The following is a 15,378-nucleotide window of genomic DNA, read 5'->3' on the forward strand; positions in this document are numbered from 1 at the left end:
CAATTTTTTTTTTTTTTAACTTTACAATATTGTATTGGTTTTGCCATATATCAACATGAATCTGCCACACAGAGCAAGATCAGCTTCAATAGTGGGTGTCAGTTTCCCATGGCCAGCAGCAGGTCCCTCCTGGCAGTCTGTGGAGGGCAGTTGGCCTGCACATACCCATCTCTGTTGCAGCAAAAATAGCCCCCACTCCACCTCACTCCCTTGGAGTCAGAAATGCTAAAAACTGAAGGTATGCCTAAGGTCCATTGAGGCACATGCTTAAACAGGACAAAGAAGTACATATTGAGCCTAAAACAGGGAAAGGGTCCAAAACAAGGAGATAAACCCACCACAGGCTATATGGCCTCTTTATCTCTTAGTAAGCAACTGTTCTGGCCCCAAGGCCCATTGTTATGTGGCCAAGTAGGATTTGCAAGACTGTGTGCATAAGACTCTCTTTTCCAAAAGTTTTTTTTTTTTTAATTGTGGTATAATATGTATATAATTTACCATATTAGCCATTTTAAAGTGTGTAGTTCAGCAGTATTAAGTATATTCACATTACTGTGCAACCACTGCCACTATATATCTCTTCAACTCCTTTCCTTTTGCAAAACTGAAGCTCTATACCCGTGAAAGTATGACTCTCTACATCCTGTTCCCAGCCCCTGGCAGCAAACATTCTACATTTGTCTCTATGAATTGGGCTACTCTGGATGCCTCATCTGAGTGGAATCTCACAGCATTTGTCTTCTGGGGACTGGCTTGTTTCACTTTTCATAATGTCCTCAAGATTCACCCAAGTTGGGACATATGTCAAAATTTGCTTCTGGTAATACTGAATAGTATTGTGATGTAGTTTTTAGAATTACCAACCAATATCTTTACTAGTTACAGGTTTATTCATCATTTCTATTTCTTCCTGAGACAGTTTTGGTAGTTTGTGGCTTTCTGAAAGTTTCTTCATTTTATCTAGATTATCTAATTTGTTGGTAAACAATTAGTATTCCTTTATAATCATTTTTATATCTGTAAAGTCAGTATTAATGTTCTCTCTTTCATTTCAGATTTTAGTAATTTGAGTCATATCCCTTTTTTCTTCAGGGTAGCTAAAAGTTGGTCAGTTACTTTGTCTTTTTCAAAGAACAAACTCTTGATTTCTTTGCTTTTCTCTATTTTTTTTCTGTTGTGATTTACCTTTGGTCTAATATTTATTCATTTTTTTCTACTAGCTCTGTTTTTAGTATGCTCTTTTTCTGTATTTTTTAGCCGTGAAGTTAGGATATTGATTTGAAATCTTTCTTATTTAATGTAGATGTTTATAGCTATACGTTTCCCTCTAAGCACTGCTTTAGCTGCCCTCTAGAAGTTTTCATATGTTGGTTTTGTTTTTTTCATTTTCGTTTACCTCAAAGTATTTTCTAATTCCCCACAAAGATAATCCCTTGTGATTTCTTTCTTAGGAGTGTGTCATTTTCCATGTTGAATTTGTCCTTCTGTTGTTGATTTCCAATATTCCACTGAGGTCAGAGAACATACTTTGTGTGATTTCAGTCCTTTGAAACATACTGAGATTTGTTTTACGCTCTAAAACATTGTCCCGGAGAATGTTCAGTGTGCACCTGAAAAATACATTCTGCTGTTGTTGGGTAGAGTGTTCTTCAGATGTCTGTCAGGACTAGTTGGTTTATGGTGTTAAGTATTTTATTTCCATGTTAATCTTTAGTGCAGTTGTTCTGTCTGTTGTTGAAAGTGTGGGGTATTGAGGTGGGGTATTTTGTTGCCTGTTTCTCCCTTCAGTTTTGTCAGTTTATGCATCAACTATTTTGGCATTCTGTTGTTAGATGCATTATGTTTTAATTGTTGAAGGAGCACCAACTGAACTCCGCCTGTGCAGTGACCATCAGGCAGCTGGTGTTTGCTGTACTGGCAGGCTGCTGACTTTCAAAACTGTACTGAAGGTGGGCAGCAGGCGAGTTAAAATGCCACAAAGCTTGCTGTTCTTACCAAGATTCAAGCCTAGTCCTGAACAAATAATTTTGGGGTGGCTACAATCCTTTGACTAATTTCCAGAGTCCTGAAAAGGTTGATTCTGACAAATTTTGTCTGTTCTTTCATTGCTTTTGCAGAGAAGGGAATTTTCAGAGGACCTTATTATACTCTGCCATTTTCAGTGACATCACCTTTTAATACATTTTAATGCTTTAAATCCTTAACTTAAAATATTCACTTTGTTCAGTTCAGTTCAGTTGCTCAGTCATGTCCGACTCTTTGCAACCCCGTGAATCGCAGCACTCCAGGCCTCCCTGTCCATCACCATCTCCCAGAGTTCACTCAAACTCATGTCCATTGAGTCGGCGATGCCATCCAGCCATCTCATCCTCTGTCGTCCCCTTTTCCTCCTGCCCCCAATCCCTCCCAGCATCAGAGTCTTTTCCAATGAGTCAACTCTTTGCATGAGGTGGCCAAAGTACTGGAGTTTCAACTTTAGCATCATTCCTTCCAAAGAACACCCAGGGCTGATCTCCTTTAGAATGGACTGGTTGGATCTCCTTGCAGTCCAAGGGACTCTCAAGAGTCTTCTCCAACACCACAGTTCAAAAGCATCAATTCTTCAGTGCTCAGCTTTCTTCACAGTCCAACTCTCGCATCCATACATGACCACTGGAAAAACCATAGCCTTGACTAGACAGACCTTTGTTGGCAAAGTAATGTCTCTACAAAGTAATTCACTTTGTAGTCTATATTTAATACTGTTTCTGAGACTCATCGCTCTCTAGGCTCTAAAACCCTTCTCCTACTGCTTTTGGCAACTCCTTTTACTCCACACTAACTGGTCCCTGAACAATTAAATCTCTCACTTAAGTTTTTCCCATATCCTCATCAACTCTTCTAAAACTTGATTCCCCTCCCCCAGATTTTACCTGCCTCTTTCTCATTCAGAGACAATAGTGAGCTCTCACAGGTCCTCACTCTTCCACCTGTAACTTAGTCACAACTGCACTCACCTGATTCACCTCTCACATGAAGAGCTGCTTAAGGTAAATCTCTTTACATGTGCATCCCCTTGGTAGAGTTTCTCCATTAGCCACCCTCTCTTTTTTGGACTTTCATTCTCTCTGTAATACAATAAAACAGTCCTCAAAAATATGTGGACCAAAAACTGTGTACCGTCAATCCTTCTCTTCCTATTGCAGTAAAACTTCACAACTTTCTCTCAACCTAGATCTCTCATTTCAGTGTAGAGTTTCATTGTTTATTTTAATCATATATTGTTTATTTCCAGATGTCAATTGGGCATTTTCTTTCAGACACTATTCTAAACCTGGGGGTACAACATTGAACAAGACTTAATCCCTGTTGGTACAGGACTTAAATTCTAGAAGGGGAGACAGACAAGAAACATACAGTATGTTCTCAGAGGGAGTAAGTGTAGTTAGAACGTAAAGCAGATAGATGATGACAATGAGGAGAGGAGGTGCTCACCTTTGACAGTCAGGGATGGCTTCTTTATGGGAGTGGCATTTTCACAGAGACTGAGTCAGTGAGCCAGCTTAGGGAGGATCTTTAAGGCAGAGGGAATATCAAGTATAAATGCACTAAGATGGGAAGCAAGGTGTCATCGGGCCCCACAAGAAAGTCTTGGTGATTTGGGAGGACCTGGGGCCAGACAGGAGGACAGAGAAGTAGGCAGAAGCTAAATTGTATAGGCCTTATAGGTCCTGGTGAGGAATTTATGTCTCAGCCTGAATTTGTTAGGATGTATTAAAAGGTTTCAAGTAGGGAAGTGATATGATATGCCTTTCCATTAAGTCAAAATTAAGTTCACTCAGAAATACCCAAATACAGCATGTGAGACTTTATGTACATGTATTTGAATTACCATCATGGAAGTAAATTGTTTCCCCCACAACCCATGTTGCAAAGAAAGAAAGGACTGTTAATTTTTTTCAACAGGAAGAGGCTAAGAGAGCTTCTGAATTTCTTGCTTGTGGCTTCAGATTTACATTTTTTACTATTAATAATTGTTGTTCAGTCACCCTGTCATGTCCGACTCTTTGCAGCCCCATGGACTGCAGCACGTTAGGCCTCACTGTCCCTCACCATCTCCTGAAGTTTGCCCAAGTTCATGTCCCTTGCATCAGTGATGCCATCCAGCCATCTTATCCTCTGATGCCCCCTTCTCCTTCTGCCCTCGATCTTTCCCAGCATCAGGGACTTTTCCAGTGAGTCAGCTGTTCACATCAAATGACCAAAATATTGGAGCTTCAGCTTTACCATCAGCTCTTCTGATGAGTTTTCAGAATTGATTTCCCTTAAAATTGATTGATCTCCTTGCTGTCCAAGGGACTTTAGGACTCTTCTCCAACACCACAGTTCAAAGGCATCAATTCTTTAGTGTTCTGCCTTCTTTATGGTCCAGCTCTCACAACCATATGTGACCAGTGGGAAGATCATAGCCTTGACTGTAAGGACCTTTGTCAGCAGAGTAATGTTTTTAACACACTGTCTAGGTTTATCATAGCTTGCCTGCCAAGAAGCAATCCTCTTCTGATTTCATGGCTGTGGTCACCATCCACAGTGGTCTTAGACCCCAAGAAGAGGAAATCTGTCACTACTTCCACCTTTTCCCCTTCTATTTGCCATGAAGTAATGGGGCCGGATGCCATGATCTTAGTTTTCTTAAGATATAGTTCTAAACCAGCTATTTCACTCTCCTCATTCACCCTCATCAAGACCCTCTTTAGTTCCTATTTGCTTTCTGCCTTTAGAGTGGTATTATCTGCATATCTGAGGTGGTTGTCGTTTCTTCTGCCTGTCTTAATTCCAGCTTGTAACTCGTCCAGCCCGGCATTTCTCATGATGTGCTCAGCATACAGGTTAAACAAACATGGTGACAGCAGACAGCCCTGTCATACTCCTTTCTCAATCTTGAACTAATCAGTTGTTCCATACAGGGTTCTACCTGTTGCTTCTTGACCCACATACAGGTTTCTCAGGTGACAGGTAAGATGGTCAGGTATTCCCATCTTTTTAAGAGCTTTCCACAGTTTGTTATGATCCACACAGTCAAAGGCTTTAGCATAGTCAATGAAACAGAGGTAGATGTTTTTCTGAAATTCCCATGCTTTCTCTATGATCCAGTGAATGTTGGCAATTTGATCTCTGGTTCCTTTTCCTTTTCTAAACCCAACTTGGACATCTGGAAATTCTTACAAGATTTTAAGCAAGACCTTACTAGCATGGGAGATGAGTGCAGTTGTTCAATGGCTAGCACATTCTTTGGTATTACCCTTCTTGGGAATTGGGATGAAAATTGATCTTTTCCAAACCTATGGCCACTGCTGGGTCTTCCAGATTTGTTGACATATTGAATACAACATCTTGATGGCATCATTCTTTCGGGTTTTGAATAGTTCTACAGGAATTCTATTTTAATATTTCCAAATTAATAATTAGTAATAATCATCATTTTAAGGAAAATGTTGAGATGAATATCACAGTAATGTTGCTTTGTTCATTTGCCACATATCTGTGTTTATTCCACATGCAAGATACTACTTTGTATTGTAGCCCTGTATTAGGATAAGCAGAGCCCTTACCCCATGAGTTCTTTTGACTTAATTTCATGAAGATGATAGCCCCACTTCATCAACAGAACTGTGTAGTTGTTTGGCAGTTGAGTGAGTTTTTTGCTATTCTATTAGCATTCTTCCTCCTAGTTCTCATGGTAGATAGTAGCATGCAAGGAAATGACTGACTAAGGCTAGGGAATGCAAGAAAGTGACAGATCTCAGTGACCTGGACCAATGATCTTGGAGTCGTGAGGAAAAGGATCAAACCAAACATGCAACAGATAAATGAGTCTCTACATGCCTTGCATACCAATATCACAGCTAAGATTAAACTGTCTCTCTGAGTGTGTGTCATATAGTCTCATTTCAGTGAGACTAAAAAGTTCACATGTGATTCTCAAGCTGTGTGTTATGGGGAAACCTTTTAGATCTTTGGAGTTCAAAGACTCCAGTCTTTCCTGGGTTCTGGCCTCAACTGACTCATGGCTGTGACTAGAACACCCCACTCTCTAGGACTCAGTTTCTCTCCTCTGTCAAATAAAGTTATTGGACTGATCTTTAATGTCCCTCCAGCACTAATGTGCTGAGATTTGATGAGTCTAAGGATTGCCTTTTGGGAATAGGCCTATACGATAGAAATGATAGTAAAACTCAGTAAAAATTCAACTGAAAATCCTCTGCCGTTTTTAGCCTGATAAGAATTATTTAATATCACGAGAACTCATCTGACTTAGTAGGAGCTCTTGAGTGTCTTTTTAAAAATATATATATGTATGCATGCATTTGGCTGTGCCAGGTCTTAGTTACGGCATACGAGATCTCCAGTGTTTGCTGTAGCATTCAAACTCTTAGTTGCGGCCTGTGGGATCTAATTTCCTGACCTCGAACACAGGGCCCCCTGCATGGGGAGTGTGAAGTCTTAGCCACTGGACCACTAGGGAAGTCCCAGAACTCTTAATTCTAAGTGGATCTAATGATTGTGTCAAAGACAAGATGAATCTGTGATGACAACAAAGCCAGCTATGTAAAGATTTCCCCATATGGATGGCTAAGGAGAGTGGAATATAACTGAGATTAAATAGATATTTACAAAGACCAGTGAATTACCTCAAAATGGGATTTCTTTTTGGCTTGTTCTACTAATAATGGTAATAACCTAATCTTTGCCTTTTTTGATTTAGCTTGTTGACTATTGTCCTGTTAGCTAATTAGGCCCTGATTTACAGCCTATGTAAAAGTAAATCTCCTCTTAGGACTTCTTAGTAGTATAGTAGTATATGTGAATAGATTTGCACCTCCTAGTTTTGAGCCACTCGAGCTGTTCACGTCATAGGGGATTGGCTGCTAAACTCTATTTCTGAGCATTCCAAATACCAACATGTAAAGCTTGGTATTCTTGAGATTTTTTATCCTTACAACTGCCAGTTCATCTGAAAGATCAATGAGAACATGAAATGTTTTCTCTACCATGTTTTCACTTTTATTGCATATATAATAAAAATGACATTTTAGTAAATAAATATGGTTCACCTCGTTGCAGAAGTGTCTTTTTCTTTTTCTTTTTTTTTTTTTAGAAGTGTCTTTTTCATTCTCTTCCCAGTAACACCCAGAGACAAAGCATAAGGCTTAGTCATACTGTGGCTTTCTAGCTTCTCATCAGAATCTGAAAAATATAAGCCAAAGCTGCTGCAAGAAGTGATCATTTTCCTCCTTTAAACAGGATAAATACAAAGCCAGTTTCTTTATATATTGAATATATGTAATATTTTTTACAGGGAAAAATAATTTTTTCTCTGATGTTCAGCTTTAGGAAAACTTCACATAAAAAATTTTGTATTTGCCAAATAGAGTTAACTGCATTTGAAGAGGATAATATGCTCCATGTTATTATCTTATGAGGCATACTTACAAATTATCTAGTGGTAAATTGTTAAATATGAATTTTTAGCCTATAATAGAAACAAAAATTGTTTCTCAGATATCTTGGGTAATTCCTTCATGGAGCTGAAAGACTGTAAGTCTCACCCTTGACTCAAAGAAATGTTATTGCATGTGGTTAAAATAGTTCTCATATAATCATATCATTAGTAGGAGTAAAGTAGTGTTTCTTTGCATAACTTCCTGAAATTCTTATACTACTTGTGTAAGATTAAATATTTAATAAGCATACTCAAATTTATACTTCCAAATGAATATTGGTTCCTTTGAAATAGTTTCCTGGGAAAGTTATGCAGTTATTTTAATCATGTTATTGTTGCCGCAAATGGTTTGTGATCCCTTCTTTTGAAAATGTTTTCAGAGCAACTTAACCTATCTGATAAACTTCATGTTGATTTAAATTCACTTATTTATGCATCTGACAGATACAGAATATGTCCTCTCTGCTAGTTGTGCTAATTTCTAGGTTGATAAAAAATCAAAACAACATGACTCCTGTCTTTATCATGTTTATAATCTAATGATTTTATTTTTTGGAAACCGCCAAAAGCTCAATTTGGTAAAGGTGAAGCATATTAGTGAATACCATTTTAGTGAAAAATATTATGACTAAAGAGATTTTTTTTTAACCTCATAAAGTAGTTTTCAAAATAGTATCAGAGAATTTCCAAAAAAACAAAAAACTATTTTGTTCTAAGATAGCTTCTTTGGAATATGTTGATTGCTTGTCATGATACGTAATTTGAAGGTTAACATACATTTAGGTAGATGTTAACATTGCCATTTTACTTTATTAATTTTTATATGTATTTTGAACATTATACTCACCAGCTTCTGTTTGGTTAATGTGAAAATTCTAAGATAAGGTCTTGGTTTACCTTTGAGAAAACTGTTAACACAAGTGAGATACCTAGATATGATCATCCTGTCGATCTTTAGTTTTGTGTATGTATTTAAGTTTATGTAAAGTATGGATACTTAGCTGGTCCTTCACTGCTTTCCTTCAGTTTTTACATGTGTATGATTATACACTTGAGAATAAGATGAAAGTGTCTAGTTATGCTTCATCTGGAATTACGATTGTATCATAAATAAAATTGGACTAGAAAGCTAATTTTACCCTAGACATCCAATTCATGTTGTAAGTAGAGGAAAAAAAAAGTCTCACAGTAGCTGTCAGAGGAGGGGCCCAGTGCACTGTTCTGGTGGTTTCATTGTTGTAATACAACATATTTGTCTCCACAGGAGGCTCTTTGGATGTATATAGAAAAATTCCAGAGCATGTCCTTGGAAGAATTGCAGTGGCGGTGAGTCTATGGCTTCCACTCTATGACATGCGGGTGATTTATTTGTGTTAGTCAGGCATTATTCTCCTTATAGCCTTAGGATTTTTTGCTTTTCTATTTCTTCAATCCCTACTGACTGCCAGGGTCTTCTTAACTCTCTCATCGTTTTTGTCCTTTCTTCCTCTTGTAGACCAACCTATAATAATGACATAGAAACATGACAGTTTTCAGGCTTATGGATTTTTTTTTTTTTTTTTTTTTGGCCACACCATGCGGCTTGCAGGATTTTAGTTTCTGGACCAGGGATTGAACCTGGGCCTCATCAGTGAAAGAGCTGACTCCTTACCACTGGACCGCTGGGGAATTTCTTGCATATTCTGACTTGTGCTAGTTCATGTGTTTGCAGCGATCTTACTACTCTTATTAATCAGTAAAATTTCCACATTCTTCAAAAAGAAAGCTGTTTTATTGACATTTTGTAGTTACAGGCACACAATTAGAAAATACATTTAAAGCCTAAATTATTAAAGTAAAACTGTCTGCAAGGAAATACTACTTTGGTCTTAAAGATTTTTGTATATGTTTTATGTACTTGGTTTTTAATTGTTTCACCATCTGTATCTAGGAATTTATTCCTTTGTAATTAAAAGAAGTTTTCCATTTTTCTATATTCACTAATAAACTGACAAAATATATCAACTAAATTAACATTATTATTTAAACTCCAGATTTCAAATTTGGAATAACATAGGCTAAACAGTGTCTAAGAGAAGTCATGGGTGGTGTAATAGTAAACAGTTGCTAACCTAAAGGCACTCTGATAACTTAAGCAGTTTAATGCAGAACAAAGTGATTATACCATGTACCATTTAATTAAATGGCTGATTTTCACATTCATTATACATCAAACTGACAACTCAAATCCTTTAATCCAACATGGACCCTTATTTAGTCTTAGTTCATTGTAATTCACAGCTTTCCTTTTTTCTTTCCAATTATTAGTGTGAACTGCCCAGGGTGATGAGAACTTTCTTTTCTGATGCTATTGCTGCTAAGTAGCTTCTAATCTACATGTTTAGGTAGATGAGTATGAAATTCGAGTACTTAAATCACCATTTTAGATGAAAATAAAAATGTTTCATTTCCTCTTTTAATCTCAGGGGGAATGAATGCTTTGTGGCTTTTGGCAGTTCTTGGCTCTAAAGTTTAATAACACGTATAATAAAGGGCAAAAAAAAAAAAGAGGGATACCAATTGAAAAAGAAAAAAGTATATGAGTTCTCTATACTCAATTATCTATCAAACTTGGCTAAAATAGGAGCCTGCCTTCTTCAGAAGAGAAGCTTGTTCTTCCTGGAGTTCATAAATCTTGCCTCCCTCTTGTGTAGGGCAGCCACACAAGGCCATTGGTATTTTCAATTCTCCTGAAGTGGGAAGCCTGTGAAGTGAATGGAGTCAAGAAAAAAAAAAAAAAAATCCAACTCTAATACAGAGCTTACCTATTGAGTAATCGAAAATATGACAATGGTTTTAGTGAAAAGCATTTGAAATAAATGCCAGTTAACCTTCACGGTAACTATAGATTATTGTACATATTTTAAACATGTGCGAGATGAGGTACAGCAGAGTTAAATAGCTTGCCTAGAGTTCTGTAATTAATCAGTAATAATCAGAACCCAGGGCAGTTTAACTCTGGGCCCCATACTCTTTCCCTCTGCTTTCCTAAGAGAATGAGAAAAAAAGAGGAGGAAATGAAAGGAAGAACAACGTTTGAAAGTAAAAGAGAAAAGTACAAATGAAAGAATACGAGAGTAACAAAATACACTGCTTCAGATTCTTTTCATGTCTTAGAACCTCATCTTGGCATCTCTTCCTCCCCACAGTAACTTTATTTTCTGAATTCTAATAGTCTGGCATGCTGTACAGGCCCACAGATCCAAGGTTCATTACAGAATAGACCCCTGTCAGCCTTTATAATATGTTGTTCACATTTTCTCTTGATGGATGTATGGCAAGAGAGTATTTTCCCAGGAAAAGAAGTCCATATAAACTGGTTGATTTCAGCCTTCCAACTTGCTCAGTGATTTTTTCCCACTTTGTTTGAATCTGGCCTTCCTATAAAGAAGAATGCCTTTCTGCCTTTCCCTGCCACCTAACACATTTTATTTTTCCTCTAATTTCTGAAGCAGTGACACTGTGCACTGTGAGTGCTCATGTTGATGGAAGTCGTCCCTGAAACGATGTGCACTTGACGTGTCAAGCAGTGAGTGATTGACAGCAGATATGAGCACTTTTAGTGTCAAGGCTTCGTCAAGCCATTGTTGTGAAACCTGGCTTACTGAATACCAATAATACCCTCTAGGTTTTCAATGAACAGATTGCTAGCTCCCTGTACACTTATTTTTCTTCTAAAGGAAAATGTAGTCTATTTTGGCAAAGTTGGAAGAATATTTTCTTTTTTGAATCTCCAATAAAACTTTTAATTTTAGCAAGTATCATAAAATCAGTATTTGTTTTACTTTTTTCTGCCCAGTAATCTGAATATGGTGGATTGACTTCACCTTGTATGTTTTCTGATTATTCATTTTCTGTGGGACTAATTTTTAGTGGTGAGCTATGTTTAATGGGAAAGCTTTATAATATTCAACTAAGCTTATGTTGAGAAATTTAACCTTGTTTCCAGAACTCAGAGGGTGATTACTAAATAAGATGACCTTGTCCTTTGCTCAAAGAAGATATTGTTTTTATTGTTGATGTTATTTTTTTACAAGCATTTAAGGAAATATTTTTGTCCTGTTTATTCCTTCTGTGTTAGTTATTGCTATTTTAATATTTTCTTTTTTTAATTATCTTACTGTTCAGAGTACATGTGTTTTATTGTAATGCCACTTAGTCTGAATTCTGGAAGAAATCATTTGCTATAGATATGTATTCCGTTCTCTTAAAATAGACAAATATATCATAGAATTGATTATAATGCATTAGCAAATTTTTCAGGAGTACATTCCACTCAGAATAATTAAATATGTTAACTTCTGCTCAGCATTAATTGATATAGATTTTATCTTCTGCATTTTTCGTATTTATAAATTGTTTTCCCCTTTATATTTCTATTTTTAATATTGCTCTTAATCTTTTTTGATCAACTAAAATCCTTGCATATTTAGCCCCAACCCTCTTTTCATCATTCTCAAGATATGTAAATTGCCAATTACTTCTCATAATGGTAGTTTTTCTTATATTCCTGACTCACCTAAAAATGTCTATTATGATGGACGTTTACAAATTCTTGCCGCAAATCTTTAATAATAGTGGTGTGTCCTTTGTATCTGATACCTAGTTATGAATGGTCAGCCTTCAGGTTGTGAAGTTCACACTCATGTGCATACAGGACCAGTGGGTATGAACAAAAACATATGCATCTCCTTTTATAACACCTTCTATATAAAGACTTTTGAGACTTTTAATGATTAAATTTCCCACATAGAAGGTAGCACTGTCCCCCATGTACTTAAGGTCTCAGAAACATCTTCTTTTCAGTATCTTACTCAACTAATTATTCTTAATTCGGGCTATTAAATTTTAAAAATCCAAAATCTAACCCAGACGGTTTTATTTTCTCTCTTTATTTCTTTTACGTGCCCTTTTGATATTATGCTTCCACACACAGGCTTGCAGCAGCTGGTCAGAATGGCTTGTGAGGATCATCATCTTGACACACTTTGTTGTTTTCTACCCTAATGTCATTTAAAATGTTTTAGGGGAAAGTTTTTATTTTGGAATAATTTTAAACTTCCAGAAAACTACTATTTGGAAATACTAAGAATTCCCAAAGATGCTTCACCCAAACCCCCCAACTGTTAACAATTAACCACATTTGCTTAAACATATGTATGTTTGTGTGTGTGTTAGTTGTTCAGTCGTGTCCAACTCTGTGCAACCCCATGGACTACAGCCCACCAGACTTCTCTGTCCATGCTATTCTCCAGGCAAGAATATTGGAGTGAATTGCGATGCCCATGTCCAGGGGATCTTCCCGATCCAGGGATCAAACCCAGGTCTCCTGCCTTGCAGGCGGATCCTTGGTAGTCTGAGCCACAACATGGGCTTCCCAGGTGGCTCAGTGGACAAAGTATCTGCCTGCAAGACAGGAGACACAGGTGGATGCAAGTTCGATCCCCAGGTTGGAAAGAGCCCCTGGAGAAGAGCATGGCAGCCCACTGCAGTATTCTTGCCTGGAGAATGCCTTGACCGAGAAGCCTGGCAGGCTATAGTCCATGGAGTCACAAAGAGTCAGACACGACTGAAGTGACTGAGCACGCACTAAGCCTGTGCACCACAACTACTAAACACACACACGCACGCGCACACACACACACACACACACACATTTAAAATTTTTTAATTTTATCATTTACTTTTATTTTTGGCTATGCTAGGTCTTTGTTGCTGTGCTCAGACTTTCTCTAGTTTCATCAGGTGGGGGCTACTCTCTAGTTGTGGCGCACAGGCTTCCCATCGCGGTGGCTGTCTTTTCATGGAGCACAGGCTCTAGGGTGCACGGGCTTCAGTAGTTGTGACACATGGGCTCAGCAGCTTGGCACACAGGCTTACTTGTCTTGCAGCACGTGGGATCTTCCAAGACCAGGCATTAAATCTGTGTCCCCTGCATTGATAGGTGAATTCTTAACCACTGGACCACCAGGGAGGTCCCTATATAGTTTTCCTGAAACATTTGAGAATAAGTTGTAAGTGTCATGACCTTTTACTCCTAAATATTCCAGGTGTATTTTTCTTAAGAACAAGTATATTCTTTTAAATCACCTCTATATACTGATCAAAATCAGAAAATTAGCACTGATACATCATTATTACCTAATCAACCGTCCTTATTCAGGTTTTGCCAGTTGTCTAATAATACCCTTTATAGACCACAAGAAAAAGTTTTCTTGTCCAGCATCCAGTCTAGGATTATACATTATAATAGTTGTCATGTCTCTTTAGTCTCTGTTAATCTAGAACAGTGTCTCAGTGTTTCTTTGTCGTTCATGACCTTGATGTTTTTGAAAACTACACTGCCCCAACACTCTGATCATATGTTTTTACCTTGGCCTGAATGCTTTTTCCACTTTTCCTCACATCAGTGGGATCTGCTGCTCAGAGCCTGGCACTTCAATAAAGCCCTCCTGACTGTTGTTAGGGGAAGCAGCCTTTACTCCATCCATTGCCTTCATTAGTTAAGTTTTTAAAAATGTCTCTCCTTGGTGGGAGGGAGATTCAAGAGAGAGGGGACATAGGTATACCTATGGCTGATTCATGTTGATATTTGGCAGAAATCCCAACACAATACTGTAAAAGCAATTATCCTTCAGTTAAAAGTAAATATGAAAAGGAATGTCTCTCCTTGGTCATAAATGTCATGACTTAACTTTTTTTTCATATGCAGAAGTATAGAAAATAAGTGAGAATCTGTGTCCCTTTTCCCTGTCCTCCCCCCGTACACTAGCACTGAGAACTTTGGTGTGACTGGACTCCCGAGTCGCTCTGTGTGCGCACATACTCGTTTCTTTCGTACCTTATCCTCAGAACATTGTGAGTTTATTAAGTGAAGGAGCCTGTAGCTTGTACATTCAGTATCCCTACAGTGCCCGGCACGGAAGGTGTTCAGTAAATGCTTGTTGGTTAACAGACTTTTGAAGGAAGAAATTATGGTGGATATGATTGTGTGTTTAAATGTGGAAAATTCCTCATAAAAACCATCATTGACCCGTTTTCTCTTTCTTAAATTTAGGTTGTTAAAGGCCTTACTTATTTGTGGAGTTTAAAGATTTTACATAGAGGTATGTACTGAGCTTATGAGCTCTGACTTATTTGGGGGTAGGGTGGGGGGCTCTCTGGAAACCTTGATTTTTAAAGTGAATTAGATGATCTCATATTTAAGCCAGGTGATATATTTGATAGTAAGATGGCGCCTTCATAAATGTTATTTTTAAAAAATTTTATTCCTTAACAGCTCTGATATAGATTATATACTTGGTATTATATTTTTTTGTGAATGATGTTTACGAAACACATAAAATGGTATTTCACAGTATTTGGAAATGACAGGATCTTATTTTTCTTAACTCTAGTTAATGAAAAGCCTTCACTTTCTAGCAGTTGTATCCCTTCCTTTTGTTAACATTTCAATTATCCTCATGCACTGTTTCTTAAGAGGCAGCTTCACAGACCTTGAAAGTGAAACTTGAAGGAATTGGTGAATGCATCAGCAATTAGTCTCCTAAGTCTATTAACAGAATGCATGAAAAGAATTACCAGGTAACTGTTGAATGTTGCAAAAGGAACCTCCTTTCGCACTTTTTAATATTCCCAAAATGTTTGAATTCATTTGGAGCAAATTATTAAGTGAGAAACAGACTATAAAAAAGCAACTGCAAGTTGGCCTAATGTTAGTAACTACTGTTTAAGTTTACACATCTGTTCAGCCTAGCTTTATGCACATTTGGAGAATGCAACAGCATACACATTAGATGTGATTAAGGGAAAGTTTTGTTTGTTTTTAAGGTATAAGCTATGAGAGAGAAAACAAC

At 37.5% G+C, this 15,378-nt stretch overlaps 1 protein-coding gene across 13 annotated transcripts in view; it reads left to right on the forward strand.

Moving 5' to 3' along the window:
• The window catches only part of MAP2K5 (mitogen-activated protein kinase kinase 5), a 268,500-nt gene that overhangs the window by 103,512 nt on the left and 149,610 nt on the right, over nt 1-15,378 (forward strand). For all 13 annotated transcript variants that reach the window (XM_070796953.1, XM_070796958.1, XM_070796959.1 and 10 more), the window contains exons 12-13: nt 8,748-8,809; nt 14,580-14,628. In XM_070796953.1, coding sequence (XP_070653054.1) covers nt 8,748-8,809; nt 14,580-14,628 — 111 coding nt within the window. The remainder of the gene's footprint in view (nt 1-8,747; nt 8,810-14,579; nt 14,629-15,378) is intronic.

This window comes from Bos indicus, chromosome 10 (assembly GCF_029378745.1).
Source record: "Bos indicus isolate NIAB-ARS_2022 breed Sahiwal x Tharparkar chromosome 10, NIAB-ARS_B.indTharparkar_mat_pri_1.0, whole genome shotgun sequence".
NCBI lineage: Eukaryota > Metazoa > Chordata > Mammalia > Artiodactyla > Bovidae > Bos > Bos indicus.